This window comes from Podarcis pityusensis (assembly GCF_964106645.2).
Source record: "Podarcis pityusensis genome assembly, chromosome: 8".
Lineage (NCBI taxonomy): Eukaryota > Metazoa > Chordata > Lepidosauria > Squamata > Lacertidae > Podarcis > Podarcis pityusensis.
The window spans coordinates 61,746,573-61,760,956 of NC_138033.1; the positions used below are offsets into that span (position 1 = coordinate 61,746,573).

Consider the following 14,384-nt stretch of genomic DNA (forward strand, 5'->3'; position numbering starts at 1 on the left):
TCACTGAACCTTACTAAAGAGTGCAGTGGTACCTCGGGTTACATATGCTTCAGGTTACATATGCTTCAGGTTACAGACTCCGCTAACCCAGAAATAGTACCTCGGGCTAAGAACTTTGCTTCAGGATGAGAACAGAAATCATGTTCCGGCGGCACGGCAGCAGCAGGAGGCCTAATTAGCTAAAGTGGTGCTTCAGGTTAAGAACAGTTTCAGGTTAAGAACGGACCTCCGGAACGAATTAAGTACTTAACCCGAGGTACCACTGTACTGCAGACAGGAAATGATGAGAAATATTAAGAAAAAATTAATGATAAACAGTTTGTATAGCATATAAGAGAAAGAGTGAGCAGATGTCCAGTCTTGCGTGTGTGTCTGATTATAGTTATGCTGGTGTTTCGTCCCAGTTTCCCCCCCAAACATAATCATCCAGCTGGCTGACCTCTGCTACTCTGCCAAGCTAGCACCAAAATGAACTTGCAGTCAAGCAGTTTGGTAAGCCGCAAGAGCAGTTTACAGTTTTTCAGCATTCTTTTTTTATTTCTCAAGCGATTTCTATACCACCATTCCCCCCCCCCAAAAAAAATCACACAGCGATTTACGACAATAAGGTAATCTAAAAACACAAGAAACAGAAACATTAAAGCAATGATCCTAAGTTACACAATTAACCACATAATAAAAATGTCTTAATCCATCAGCTTCCAAAAATCTGAAAAAATGTGAGTTTCTACATGGCATCTAAAAGAACATAAGGTTGGAGAAACACACATTTCAGTCAAGAGGTCGTTCAACTGATGTAGAATCACCAGTGAAAGGGCCCTTCCATGGGCCTCCACACAAACACACTTCATTTAATGCAGGGACCACCAGGTGAGACTTTTCTGCTGATCCTAATGCATAGGCAGGTTGATATGAGAGAAGGCATTATTTCAGATATTTATGAACATGAATTAGTAAGCACTGAGGGGGTTTCAGAGTTTACACTCTGTACAAACTGGCATGGTCCAACTCAACAGTAAAAAAGAAAAAGAAAAAAGTTGGTCCATTAGCCCCCACTACTGACAAAACACAGCAAATGCATTCTCCATTTCTCTGAGCTACCTAGTTCCCATGGAAGGGAAGGGAAGTTCTGTAATAAAGTGTGGAGGTGCAATTTTGGTATTCTGCTTCCTGGCTTAATTGAAAGACAAATTAAAGGACACCAATCATGGAGAAGCTACTGACTGCATCTCCTAGGAAGGCCACTACTTTCAGGATAACAGAGATTCTAGGGAAGTAGAACGATCTTTTGGATTTTGACACAGACTTGATTTCTCCTTGGCCATGGTGGTCACTGTGCGGTCAGATCTCACTCCTTCCTCATCTAAGCTCACTCCCCCCAGTTGCTCTTTGCTACAGAGGATGTCACATCCACTGGCCACAATCTCACTATCAGCTCCGTCTCCCAGACTGTCACAGTCCCATCCAAAGGCTGCAATTGCTTTAAAAAAACAACAAGGCCAGGATAGAGAATGCCAAATGCATTGTGTATTCTGGATCTTCTTAGATGCATCTGTTGGCCTACAGCCAAAAGCACTTTAAGCTGCACTTCTGTGCAGTTAGCCACACTTAAGACCATTGATTTCAATGAGCTTAGGGGGTGAGATCAGGGAGCAGTGTACAATAATTTCAACTGCTACGTTGACTGGATCAGGGGCCAGCAAACTTTTTAAGCAGGGGGCTGGTCCACTGTCCCTCAGACCTTGTGGGGGGCCAGACTAGATTTTGAAGAAGAGAAAGAATGAATTCCTATGCCCCACAAATAACCCAGAGATGCATTTTAAATAAAAGGACACATTCTAGTCATGTAAAAACACGCTGATTCCTGGACCGTCTGCAGGCTGGATTTAGAAGGAGATTGGGCCGGATCCAGTCCCCAGGCCTTAGTTTGCCTACCCATAGATTGGGTGGTAAAATTTCAAAGCTCTTACAATAGCATCAAAATGTAGATATGATATTAATAATGTATAAATATACAAATGTATGTTTAGAATCATGGGAAATGTGTGCACTTCAGGAAGTAGGTTGAGGCTCAGTCACTACAGGCACACCACATGCTGCCTATACTTGTTGTATAAATTTTCTTTTGGACAGCTCGTCTGTAGATTCCCAGGATTCCCTAGAACAGTGGTGCCCAACTGGTGGGCCATGTACCCCAGAGGTCCGCATAACCCACCCAGGGGTCCATGATACCGTTCACATAACAAAAACCACTGATATATAAAAAATTTCACAAGTAGGGGGTGCATGGCTTGGCTTTTGAAAAACAGTACTTAGCTAATTGGGAGTATACGGATGTATACCCATGTAACTCCAAACAAGTGTTAAACCAAACCAAGGCTCATAAGTAAACAACTACCCATGGCTTAAGATTTTGGTTTGTTGGCAGTAAACAAATCATAGTAAAACTGATGGACATGGTTCACAGGTTCAATAAACCATGGTTTAGCAACATATGTGAACCAGGCTACTGAGTCACCTTCCCAGTGGACTATAGACAGCACTATAGAAAGGTCACTTGCCAAGGAAGGAAGCAGATAAGTCAGCACTTTCCAAGAGTCATTATATGTGTGCATGCAGAGCTCTGATTACGTGACACGTGCTGATCCCTCCTCTGCTGCATTACAGTACTTGAGAAGAGAGTAAACACAAGTCAGGAGGAGCAGTGAACAAGCGGCAGAGAGCTACTGGAAGACAGTGTAGCATGTGCCATGTGGTATGCCTTGCATAAGTTAGCCTGCCACTAGTACTGAAGTAAGCTTCTGTACATGGGATGAGGGTGGAGCACCATCTTGTCTTTTGCCTCAGGAACCAAAAGATATTGGATCAGTTCTGCAAAGCTACCATTTACTGTGGATCACCACTGTGGATGTGCAGACCTTACCCCTTGGTATTGTACATTATAGACCCAAACACCTTATTCCATCTCTACTGTTTCACATTCTGAAAGGAATCTTTCTTATATATTTATTCTTGGAATAAAATGTCTAGATATTATATATCCCTCATGTACGTATACATCTCAAGACAGAAAATGTGTGTTTTATTCTATCAACAGGACTCCATTTGAAGCAAGGTTTGTCAGAAGTGAGTCCCACAATGTTTTGTAAAACAATATACAATAAACCATTGGCTGCAGAAGTACCGAGTGGGATTTTTCAAACAACTGAAAATGAATCTGAGTTTCTACAGGGTGCGTCTCAGTTTAATGCTGGAGACCGCCCCTCCTACACACACCACAATTTGAAAATAAGGAGAATATTTGAGCTGCCTATTATTTTTAGCCCACCCTTCCACCAAGGATGTAAAGTCAGTCTCTTGTGGCTGTAGTCTAGCTAACAAAAAGTGGTTGGCTTAGGGTCACCTAATGAACTTCATGATTCAGCAGGTATTTGAACCAGAATATCCCAGGTAATTTATTATATATATATATATATATATACACACACACACACACACACACACACACACACACTTTTAAAGAAATTTACCTTTCCCCTAAAGTTCTCAAGACAGTTGCATACACTCCACCACTGCATCCTTACACCCACCCTGTGAGGTATGTTATACTGATTGTGAGCAGATGAATACAGATCCCAAGTCCCTTCAATTGAAATTCAGGCTGCAATCTCAAACACACACAGAGCGTAAGCCCCAATTTACTTCTGACTCTGACCTTGGCTGCTTCCTTTTCGCTAATGCATTTCACAATGGTTAACTGACACCTGTTTTTAACTCTCTGTAGGTTTTATTGTGTGGTTTTAAATTTTATCGCTGCAAGCAGTTTTGATATATTTTTAATGACGTAGTGGTGTATAAATATTTTTTAGAAATAAATAATAAAAAATGTGCTGTGGCAGCATATCTTTTACACTCATTTGTTTTCTTTGTCCCGGCCTGTAATTGTGAACTTTGTGTACATTTGCTTTCACTTATCCCGTATACTTACCATGCTCACGCCATCTCTCTTTTTTCCGCTCTCTCCTTCCTTTGTTGTTCTTGGACTTCCACCTTCCTTAATGTGGCCTCATACCCGTTGAGCGAAATATTTGTTTATTTATTACATTTTTATATACGGCTCTTCATCCGAGGATCACAGGGCGGTTTACTGCATAAAAACACAAAATGCGGGACATAATAATTATAATGAAAATACCACACAAAAACACATTTAGAAGGCCAAAGATCGTTCAACCGTCGGGGGCTGTTAAAATAACAATACTAATAATTTAAACAATACCAATAATCATTTCAAAAGCGAGACGCTGCTGCCGGGGGGGGCGCCGTTCCCTTTCCGAACGCCGGCCTGGCAGCCCTGAGGAGACACCGCGCCTCAAAAGGCGAGGCCGCTGGGTGGCAGCGGCTGCAACAGGCCCGCCCTGAGGAGGCGGGAGAGGCGGGAACGTAAGGGCACCAGACTCACCCTTGCCACCGGCCCCGGAGGCCGAGGCGCGCAACATGAGCTGGCGGTTGCGGCACTGGCGGGAGGCTGCGACGCTGCTGCTGGCGGCAGGTGGGCCGGGCGCGTCTCCCCCTCGGCCCACGGCAGCGGGCGCCTTCGACTACGAACTGCTCCTGCTGCGGCGGAGCCCGCGGAGCGCCTTCCTGCCCAGCGCCCACGTCTTCCCGGGCGGCGTGGCGGACGCGGCCGACTTCTCGTCCGACTGGCTGCAGCTGCTGCCGGGCGGGCCGCGCTGCGGGCTGGGCTCGGTGCGGGGCGAGTGCCCGAGGGCGCCGCTCTTCGCCGCCGAGCGCCCGGAGCTGGGCTCGCCGCTGCCGGGAGACGTGGCCTTCCGCCTCTGCGCCATCCGCGAGGCCTTCGAGGAAGCCGGAGTCCTCTTGGTGCTGCCCGGCCCGGTCGCTGATGCCGCCGCCGCCACGGCCGCCACCACGGGCCCGGCCCGCCTGCTGCCAGCCGAGCGCCTCCCGCCGTCCTCGGAGCTGGCTGAGTGGCGGCTGCGGGTGCAGCGGCAGCCCGGCAGCTTCTTGCAGCTGTGCCGCCACCTGAGCTGCGTGCCCAACATCTGGGCGCTGCGCGAGTGGAGCAACTGGCTGACCCCCGTGGGCCGCGCGGGGCGAGGCGGCCGCCGCTACGACACCGCCTTCTACCTCTGCTGCCTCGGGCAGGCGCCGCCGGTCGCCTCGCACGACGACGGGGAGGTGACGGCCTGCCAGGTGAGCGGGACGGGGACGCGAGGCCGCGGGAGACAAGGCGCGCTCTCCTCACATGCTCGCTTCAGACATGAGGCGATTTTGGTCGTCGTTGTTATTATTGTTGTGTTGTTGTTGTTGTTATTACTAGTTCTACTACTGTACTACCAATGCTATTATTCTAGAAAAAGAGGTGCTGGAACCTTCCCTTGTTCTCTTATAATGGCGAAGGCGCCCACCTGAGAGGTGCCAGAACTGAGTTCTGTGGCTGGGGGGAAAGCCCTGGCTACTACTATTGTTGTTATTTATTGTTGTTAGCAGGGGCAAGGCACGCCATCTTCACATGCTCAATTCAGACATGAGAAGTTTTAGCATTTTTATTACTACTATTATTGTTATATTATTGTTAGCCCAGTGAGGAGAAAAGGTGTGCTGTCCTCACATGCTTGCTTCTGACACCAGACTGCCATTATTATTATTATTATTATTATTATTAGCACGGGGTGGGGGGGAGTATGCTGTCCATTTGCTTACAACATGAGGTGATTTTTAAAAATTATTATTATTATTATTATTAGTGTGGAGGAGAAAGCACGCTGTCTTCAGGCTGGAGGCTTTGCATCTACACAAGGGAAACATTTACATTTTTATTAGATTTATGCTGTCGCTCCGCCACGGATGTCAAGACACTGAACAGGATTCCCTCTTTATCCCCAGTGCCCATTTTATCCTCACAACAACTCTGTGAGGTCTGCTAGGCTAGGAGATGGTTACTAACCAGTGGCCACTGGCCAGGAGAGTGCCAGTAAATTGAATGCCAGTTGCTGGAAGCCACAAGAGCGAAGAGTGCTCTTGTGCTCAGGCCCTGCTTTGGGGCTTCCCATTAGGGGCATCTCCCCAGCCTCTGTGAGAACAGGAGGCTGGGCTCTGGATGGGCCCCCTTTGGCCTGATCCAGCAGGGCTCCATTAGGCAGGTTAGGCTAAGGGATGCTTACTAGTCAGTGGCCACTAGCCAAGAGGGTGGCAGTTTGCCTCTGGATATCAGGTGTCAGGAAGTAAAGGGCTGTTGTGGTCATGTGCTGCTTCTTGTGGCTTTTTCATTGGCATCTGGTTGGCCTCTGCGGGGACAGAATCTTGGGGTCAGATAAGCCTCTGGCCTGATCCAGCAGAACTCTTCTTCTTTGGACTAGCCCAAGATCACTCAGCAAGCTTCATAGCTGGAGGGAAGCTTGAACCCAGATCTTCCCAATCCTGCTCTCTAAATAGCACCCTGCTGGCTCCCTGGCATCAGCATTCCCTTCTCTTGCCTCACATAAAATAGACATTCTCTTCCTTAGACTGCAAGTCTCAGCGTGCTTACCAGAATGCAAGGCCTGCGTAGCACAATGGGATTTATGATCGGTTGAATGGTGATGAACATGTTCACAGTCTGAGCCTAGAGACTGGCAACAAGTTATGGACAATGACCTTGGCCACACGTCGCTTGAAACTACACCCTTCTGGTGTGTTCCGTGTAGAACTGGTAGGATGCCAGGTTCAAGTCCTTGCTCTGCCCTGAAGCTCACCTTGGGCCAATCCTTGCCGGTTTGGGGCAAATAGCAGCTAGAGAAGGAATACTTTTTAGCAAGACACAATCAAGTAGCCTTGATCTGGATCAGGAGAACGTTTCAGATTTGGTCTACCTGGCTTTTATTTCTTTGTAATAGAAGCAACTGGTTTTAAGCATTTTTAAAAAAAGCAAGCACAAAAAATATGTTGTTTGGCTTTTGGTCTGACCAACCTCATAAGATTGCTGTGAGGGTAGTAATGGGGTGTGCAGACTGCTGCCTTGAGCTTTTTGGGGAAAATATGAGATCAAGCTGGAGAATCCATAGTGCAGCCTTTTGTAAAAACTCTGCCCCTAATCTTCTGACCTCTCCTTTGCTTTCCCATAGACCTGAAGGCACAGACATCACATTTATTTGAGCATTTAGAGTTGTTGCAAATGTTGCAAAATTATATTTTAGTGCAGAAACGATTCAGATGATTCAGAATATTCCTTTCAATGGGAATTCACAAACTATGGAGATCAGCTTATTCTTCATTCTTTTTCAGTGGTCAACGCCCTCAGAAGCTGTTGAACTCTTTAAGTCCCAAGACATCTCGATAGCACCACCTCAATTTTATGAATTCTGCAGGCTCTGCAATTTCACATCACTTCATGATCTGCATAGGTTTGCCTCTGAACGAGCCTTAGAAGGATGTGAGCGTTGGATGCCTGTTCTGATGATTGCTTCAGATGGCCATATGCAGATTTTACCAGGTAGATCAAAATGGCATTTGGATTAGTTATTTTAACAATGATAAGTTTATTTTCATTCTTTGGAAAGAACCATTACTTTAAAATTCCAGTGCATATTATTAGGATGTTTTGAAGAAGAATTGATTTATTTACAATTTCCCAATAAGGGAGGTCTATTCTGAATTGTCTGGTATTAGCCACTAGTGTAATCTGTGGATCTTGTCTATTATTAGGCTTAATGCTTGCTTCTTGAATGATATTATAAATATTTCTATGCAATTCTATGCATCTTTTCTCATAAGTGAGTCCTACTACGTTCAGTAGGGTTTACTCCCAAATAAGTGTCCATAGGGTTGCAGCCTTACTGTGCAATCCTTTGCATGTCATTTAAGAAGTAACCCTGACTAAGTACAGTAGGGCTTCTTAGTAAATGAGTTTAGGATTCCAGCAGTAATTATTTATCTGCCACAATTGTAAAACTAGTGTGGCTCCTTTCATTTAGTATCGTCAGTGTACTGACCTTGACCTCTGTGTGAGGTCTGCTACTGACATAGGCATTCATTTTCTTTTTATATTTTGCCTTCTTAATAGCCTTTTAAAAAGCAAGAAAACTCAGTTACAGGTTTAGCTACAACTTTTCATTACTCAGCAAAGCAGGCAAAAAAAAAAGGGGGGGGGATTCAACCTTGAACCCTGCTTCTTCCCATAGTTATAATAGTTGAGCTCCAGATTTTTGGTATTTATATCTGGCCTGCCTTCCATGGTGGAACTCATGGCAATGTAGACAGAGTTCCCAGGCAGTCTTCTATCTAGGCCAGAGGTCGGCAACCTAAGGCCCATGGGCCAGTTCCGGCCCATGAGCTTCCTGGAACTGGCCCACGGCCGTTACGTAGATTGGCATGGGGATTCCGTGCTATTTTCTCACGGTGCCATTTTTTTTCTCGCTGCGGGGACCGACTTCCGAGTCGGGAGAGTGCCAGAAATAGTGTGTGTGCATGCGCACAGGCGCTCCTCCGTCCCGGAAGTGCGCCAGAAATAGCTTGAGCACACACGCAGGTGTGCACGCTCCAGCTCACCGAGAAGTCTAGCAGGGAGTGGACCGGACCGGCCTCAAAAAATGTTGCCGACCCCTGATCTAGGCACTAATCAGATCCAGAGGTGCTTAGCTTCAGTAAAGTGGATGCCTCATGTGTATTTAGATCATGCCAACAAGATAAGCAGGTAAACAAAAAGACTGGATGAGGTGGAGTATCAGGAAAACCCAGAACTGCCTCTTTGCTTTACTGGGGAATATAAATGTATATTATTTCTCTCCAGTTTATAGCTGGCAAACCCAAAAACAAATAACCTTGTCAGTTTTCTGTTTTTGGTTCAGCAGTGTTGTGACCATGCACGTAACCCTGTGTTCTGCAGATACTCCATCAAAGTTCCTTTTTGCATATACCGGTACTTCTTAGTCATGCAGAACTGTGCAACTGCTCTATTCTAACTGCAATTCAGGCAAACCAGAATTTTGGTTTATTTGAACTCACTGTACTTAGAATAAACATAATTTCCCATTTTGGGACATAATAGGAGAATGTTTTCTTCAAAACCATGGCCAGAAGCACTAAATTTATTTTCTTCATCCATAGAGAGGATAGAATAGCCCAAGGCTACTTATCCTTGTAATTGTAACTCTCAGTATAGTATTATGTCTGAACTGAGCATATTTGTATGTGCAGGCTAGGCCTTAAAGCTCTTGTTTCCCTATAAATTCATTGTTCATAATATATTCCTTGGCACAGATAGAACAAGACCCACTTTATTAGTTCATTGGAATACTTGATTACTTGCATTCTTGTATGCCAAGAGAACCTTTATGAAAAATACTGTCACAAAACCAGTTTTGAATCTTATCAAGCCATCCAACAGCAAAATAGCTTAAAATCTCTAGAAGTACCTAAAATGAAGTTCACTGAAATACTGAATATTACATACAAATTTAAGTTATACATTATATTTTTTAGGTGATGAGCTATATCCAGAAGACCCCGATTTTACAGGAGAAAGAAAACCAATGTTGATGACAGATAAAAAGATTGAAGATCTGATGAAAGGCGCCAGTAGACTTCACCGGATAGTGACACAAGACCATAATAATGTTAATATCTATGTGAATATCCAGCCCAAATATAAACACATCAATCCAATAACAATGGACTTTAAAAGGGGGAAAAATGCAGATTGCAATAGTAAATTATAATACTTTAAAAATAGTTTACATATTTTTATATCTACCAACGCAATGGCAGTTCCTGAATAAGCTGCCCTGGGGGCGTCACATCTTGCTAAGCAACATGTATTTCAAACGTGGCTGGAATTAATGCATTCTTGTGCCACTTTATCTACATCAAGCCTTGTGTGAATGATTTAGGCTTTCGTTTGTGTACCACAGTAATTATTTCCCTGGCTAAAATTTTGTGCAAATGTGCCAATTCTGGGGTGGACATCTGTCTGCTAAGAACTTGACCTTAATCTACACATTTATGGATTTAAGGCACTGAAGAGGCAGTGAAGCAATAGTTACCCATGGCTACCAAAGACCATTTGTAAGTATTGGGATAAACTGGTCCTTTATCAATATAATTCAGTATCTTGAACTATTCTGCTTTTCTCATTAAAATGTGGAGACACTATGGATGTTTACTCAAAAGTGATGCTCCCTAATTAGCTGGGATTCAAAATGGCAGTTTAGGATTGCAGCTTTACATGAGCATAAGTTCTGTAAATTCAATCAATAATGATTATTTTTTTAAATATTCAGAAGCTCTGCTTTTGGAAGGCACTTTTCTAGACACACTAAGTTGCTAGTGCTGTCTAACAGCAATATAATTAATTCCATTATATGGTTGGGTTTTCAGTTTTTATATTTCAGAATGTCAACTGATGTGCATTTAAATTAGCATTTAAAATGCCAAATTGTAATTTATTTTTAGAATTTGTTTTAAAAATAAATATTTATTTTTAGCAACATTGCTTTGGCTGTTTTCATCATTGCTAAGATATACTGAGCCATTACACATCTTGTTTTCTTTAAAATTAAGAAGAGGCCCTGTTAATAGTTTGTGTGTGTCAGGAGCTTTCTTATTTTCAGAAACATAAAGTTGAAAGTTGAAATTAAAGCCCTCCTATTACATTTCACGTGTGTCCAAACTGGAGCTTTTGAGCTGTGTCTGGCTCCTAACTAGTTTGAGGAATGAATAGAAAACTACTGAAAAAGTGTTCTCCATGTGTGCTGGTTACAAGGGGACTTGGGTTTCCTCCATCCCATCTTCCAGCTGGAATTAAGAAACTGAGACTTGATGTAACGTAAGGGGAGGAAGTAACACAGACCAAAAGAAATGTCTGTCTCTTTAGTTTTACGTTTTGGGTGTTGGAATAGCTAAGCAAAAGATAACAAACTGCAACCAAAGCAGTTTTACACAAATTGCCTTGCTTTGTCTCTGTTGTACAAAAGGTTTTAGAATGTGCACAGAAGATTTATTGAACCATCTATATTTAATGTTCCAACGCATCACTGTGTATATAGTTTTGTTTTTAGAGAAACTATTTACCAATCACACATAAATATTAATTAGGCTTAACTGAACCCTCTGACTATGCAGTATCTCTTAGAATGCTATTATATTAGCCGTATTTCAGGTTTGGTTTAAATATTTCACATCTGTTGTCAAGACCAGTTATCACAAATAATATCAGTCTGTGTCCAGCCAGCTCTTGCTCTCAGAATGTCTTCTAAAAAAACCCCCAAACTCTCAGATCTCTATACAGCTGACTCACGACATGCATGGGAGTTACATTCCAGAAATGGTACATAAAGTCATATTTGTGTATAGTCAGATCCAGGGGCGTAGCCAGGATTTTTGTTGGGGGGGGGGGGGCAGAACTTCAGATTTGTATTGATTTTGATTGATTAAGGAGGGCAGTTGCCCCCCTGCTGCCCTTGGCTACACCCATGGTCAGATCAACTCCTTGTAACTTAGGACTTGCCCCCCAAGAAAGGCAGAGAGCTGCTCTGTGTGGGGACAGGGGTCTCCAAACATCTCGACACCGTTAGCAAACTACATCTCCCCCCCCCCCCCAAATTTTTTTTTCTGGGGAGTCACGTGCTTTAGATGTGCACTAAGTGCACCTTAAATGTATGATTGAAGAGGATCTGCATTAAGTTTATTTGGTGGCAGTGCAAGTTGTTCCCTCGCTTATACAGTACCTCTCTTAACAGGCTCTAAGTGGGGAGGCAAGAGGGAGGCAAAACCTTAAAGTATATTTTGTTTCTCCACCGTGCAGCCTGGAGGTTGTGCAGGCTGAGCAAAAGTGGACATGCCTGATGCTGGAGAATAACTCAAAGAAGATGGCCACATTAGTACAGTACCATACGTACATTTAAAGCACTTTGACCAGCCATTATTTCCTGCAAAGAATTCTGGGAAGTGTACCTGATAAGGCTGCAGAGTATTGTTAGCAGGGATGGCCGATTCCATCCTTCTTATAATGAAGGAGTTGCTTGTTACCAAACAAGTCCTTCATTATAAGAGGGATGGAATCCCTTTTAAATACAGTGGTACCTCGGGATGCGAACGGGATCCATTCCGGAGCCCCGTTTGCATCCTGAACAGAACGTAAGATGCGACTGCGCAGGTAGTGTGTGCATGTGGATGTCTGTATATAAATAGACATACACACACATTCATTTTTCCCTCAAATTACAGTCTTAATAGGGTTTTTTTTAAAAAAAACAAACCACCAATTGGACAAAAATGATGTGTTCGTGTACACACAGACATACACACGCACCCTTTCTCCGCTTGATTAGTTTGTTTTAAAAATGTTAATTGTTGAGATGGAAAGAAGATAAAGCCCCTACCAGAGAAGAATGGCAGATTAAGTTGATGGATTATGCCAAATTGGCAAAAATGACGGAAGAATCAGAAATCAGGAAGACTAAAAATTTTCATAAGGAATGAGGAAAATTTATAATTTATCTTAAAAATCATTGTAAACAGTGAAAACTGTTAGCAGGACTGGAATAGCACTTGCAGTTTAATGGTAAATTTTGGACATAATGGAGATGTATTTTATGTTGGATGTTGGATATGTGATTGTAAAACTCTGACCTGAAAACCAAATAAACATTTTTTTTAATGTTAAATGTTCACACAAAAAATTAAGGGTTTGGGGTTTTTTTTAAAACCGCGACAAAAACAAAGCCGGCCGCCTGCCGCTGACACGTGCTCCGCCGCTGAGAAGCTGGGAGCGGTACTGAGCATGCGCGCGCGCGGCGGTTAAACAGCCGCCTCAGTTCTGGAGCACGCGGAAAGGAAAACGTAAGTTAACCGCCGCGGGGAGGAGACGGAGTAGGGGCGGGGTGAGACGAGGTGAGTTGAGGAGCGGGGCCCGAGGTTTGCATTTGAGGGCGCGGGGAGGTGCGAGCGGTGATAAAGCAGCCGCGGGACGAGCTATTGGCCGGCCCAGCTGAGCGGACTTCTCTTCCTCAGAGGTGGGGGCAGCTAACCCCCCCCGCGCGTCGGGTGGCGGTTACGTATATTTTAATATACGGATACAGGTAGCTAGGCCACGTGATCAGTTTAGAACCATCGCAGGTGGCCACCTTCCTACTCCCCTCCTTCCTTGACACCCTAATTTAGCGTGACTTCCCCGCCTTTATTATTATTATTATTATTTAGCCCAGTGATGGCTGTTTTGGGACTACAACTCCCATCATCCCTAGCTAGCAGGACCAGTGGTCAGGGATGATGGGAATTGTAGTCCCAAAAACAGCTGGAGGGCCAAGTTTGGCCATCATTGATTTAGCCTAACTGCTTGCCACCACCACGCTTTATTATTATTTAGCCTGGCTTTTTACACCTGAGGGGCATTTTTTTTTTTTAAGGACCTGCCTTATTCCCATGATTACAAATTGTTACCAGTTGCTTCCTTCACAAATGTGACTGAAAGCAGCTTGCAACAACAAACAAACATGTCATTATTTATACCCCGCCCCAAAAGAGCTGTGATGGTGTGAATGGGCAGCCTGTACCCGGAGCCGTTATATGTGCAAGGCTGTTCTCCTAATCTCAGTAAAATTTATATTCAGTGATTTATTTTGAGGACTGTGACCTAAAACAGCCATATGTTCTATGGGCAGTTTCCAGTCCTACTGCCCTTTTTTTATTATTGTTTAAGATGGTTGCTGGGGGGGGGGGGAGGTTTACTTTATCAACTAGTCTGCTTCACGTTATCCCTCTATAATAATATTAGGAAGTGCTCATTGGGGTGTTAGCAGGCTTTTTCGATAGTTTTTCAAATATATGTGATTTCACAGATGCGTGCAGTGCTTTGTAATGTTACATAACCCCTGTGTAAAAGGGGGGGTTGCCTCTATAGAGTGAGGGCCCCAGATGCATGTTTGGACTGAAGGCAGGTCCCAAATCAGACACAGTTGAAGAATACTGTCTTAAGTCGCAAAGAAGCTGACTTCTACCAGCTCAGACTGTTCGTCCATCAAACACAGTCTTCAGTACCTGTTCATTACATTTCCTTGTTGCATTCAGAACATCTAACAACTGCAGGAAATCTCAAATACGCCTTTGCCCCATCCTAATAACTACTTTACTATTGTCTAATTTTATTTTAAACATTGGCCACCTTGAGAACTTTGCTTAGTAAGTAGACAGGCCATCAATATCATTAAAGCAGTAGTATATATTTTTGCTACCTTTCCCTTTCTCCAGGAAAAGCAGGGCAGTGGACCGGGGTGATCTTCAACATGTTTTATGCTTATAATAACTGTATAAAGTAGATTAAGCTGCCTGTATTCCTTGCTCCAGAGAAACCTCGCAAAGAGAAGCCTGTACTGCCCTTTTTTTTTGTT

At 43.8% G+C, this 14,384-nt stretch overlaps 3 protein-coding genes across 11 annotated transcripts in view; 2 read left to right on the forward strand and 1 right to left on the reverse strand.

Annotated features, from left to right (window-relative positions):
- The window catches only part of ANKRD27 (ankyrin repeat domain 27), a 72,335-nt gene extending 67,829 nt beyond the window's left edge, over positions 1 to 4,506 (reverse strand). Inside the window, exons 1-2 of the mRNA XM_081016647.1 lie at positions 4,461 to 4,506; positions 3,989 to 4,070 (exon numbers count right to left, since the gene is read on the reverse strand). Coding sequence (XP_080872773.1) covers positions 3,989 to 3,991 — 3 coding nt within the window. The 5' untranslated portion in view covers positions 3,992 to 4,070; positions 4,461 to 4,506. The remainder of the gene's footprint in view (positions 1 to 3,988; positions 4,071 to 4,460) is intronic.
- On the forward strand, positions 4,498 to 10,484 carry NUDT19 (nudix hydrolase 19; the record flags this gene model as incomplete). Its single annotated transcript, XM_081016680.1, has 3 exons — positions 4,498 to 5,214; positions 7,285 to 7,492; positions 9,481 to 10,484. 3 exons carry the CDS (start codon positions 4,498 to 4,500, stop codon positions 9,714 to 9,716), a joined length of 1,161 nt encoding a protein of 386 aa, XP_080872806.1. The 3' UTR covers positions 9,717 to 10,484.
- A 586-nt stretch (positions 10,485 to 11,070) lies between these two features.
- The window catches only part of TDRD12 (tudor domain containing 12), an 84,120-nt gene continuing 80,806 nt past the window's right edge, over positions 11,071 to 14,384 (forward strand). For 2 of the 9 annotated variants that reach the window (XR_013989584.1, XM_081016643.1), the window contains exon 1: positions 12,238 to 12,888. The gene's annotated coding sequence lies outside the window, so the exon portion shown is untranslated. Of the gene's footprint in view, positions 12,152 to 12,237; positions 12,889 to 12,917; positions 13,011 to 13,037; positions 13,077 to 14,153; positions 14,176 to 14,384 lie in introns of those variants that run through there. The other 7 variants (XM_081016636.1, XM_081016642.1, XM_081016640.1 and 4 more) reach the window with 6 other exon arrangements.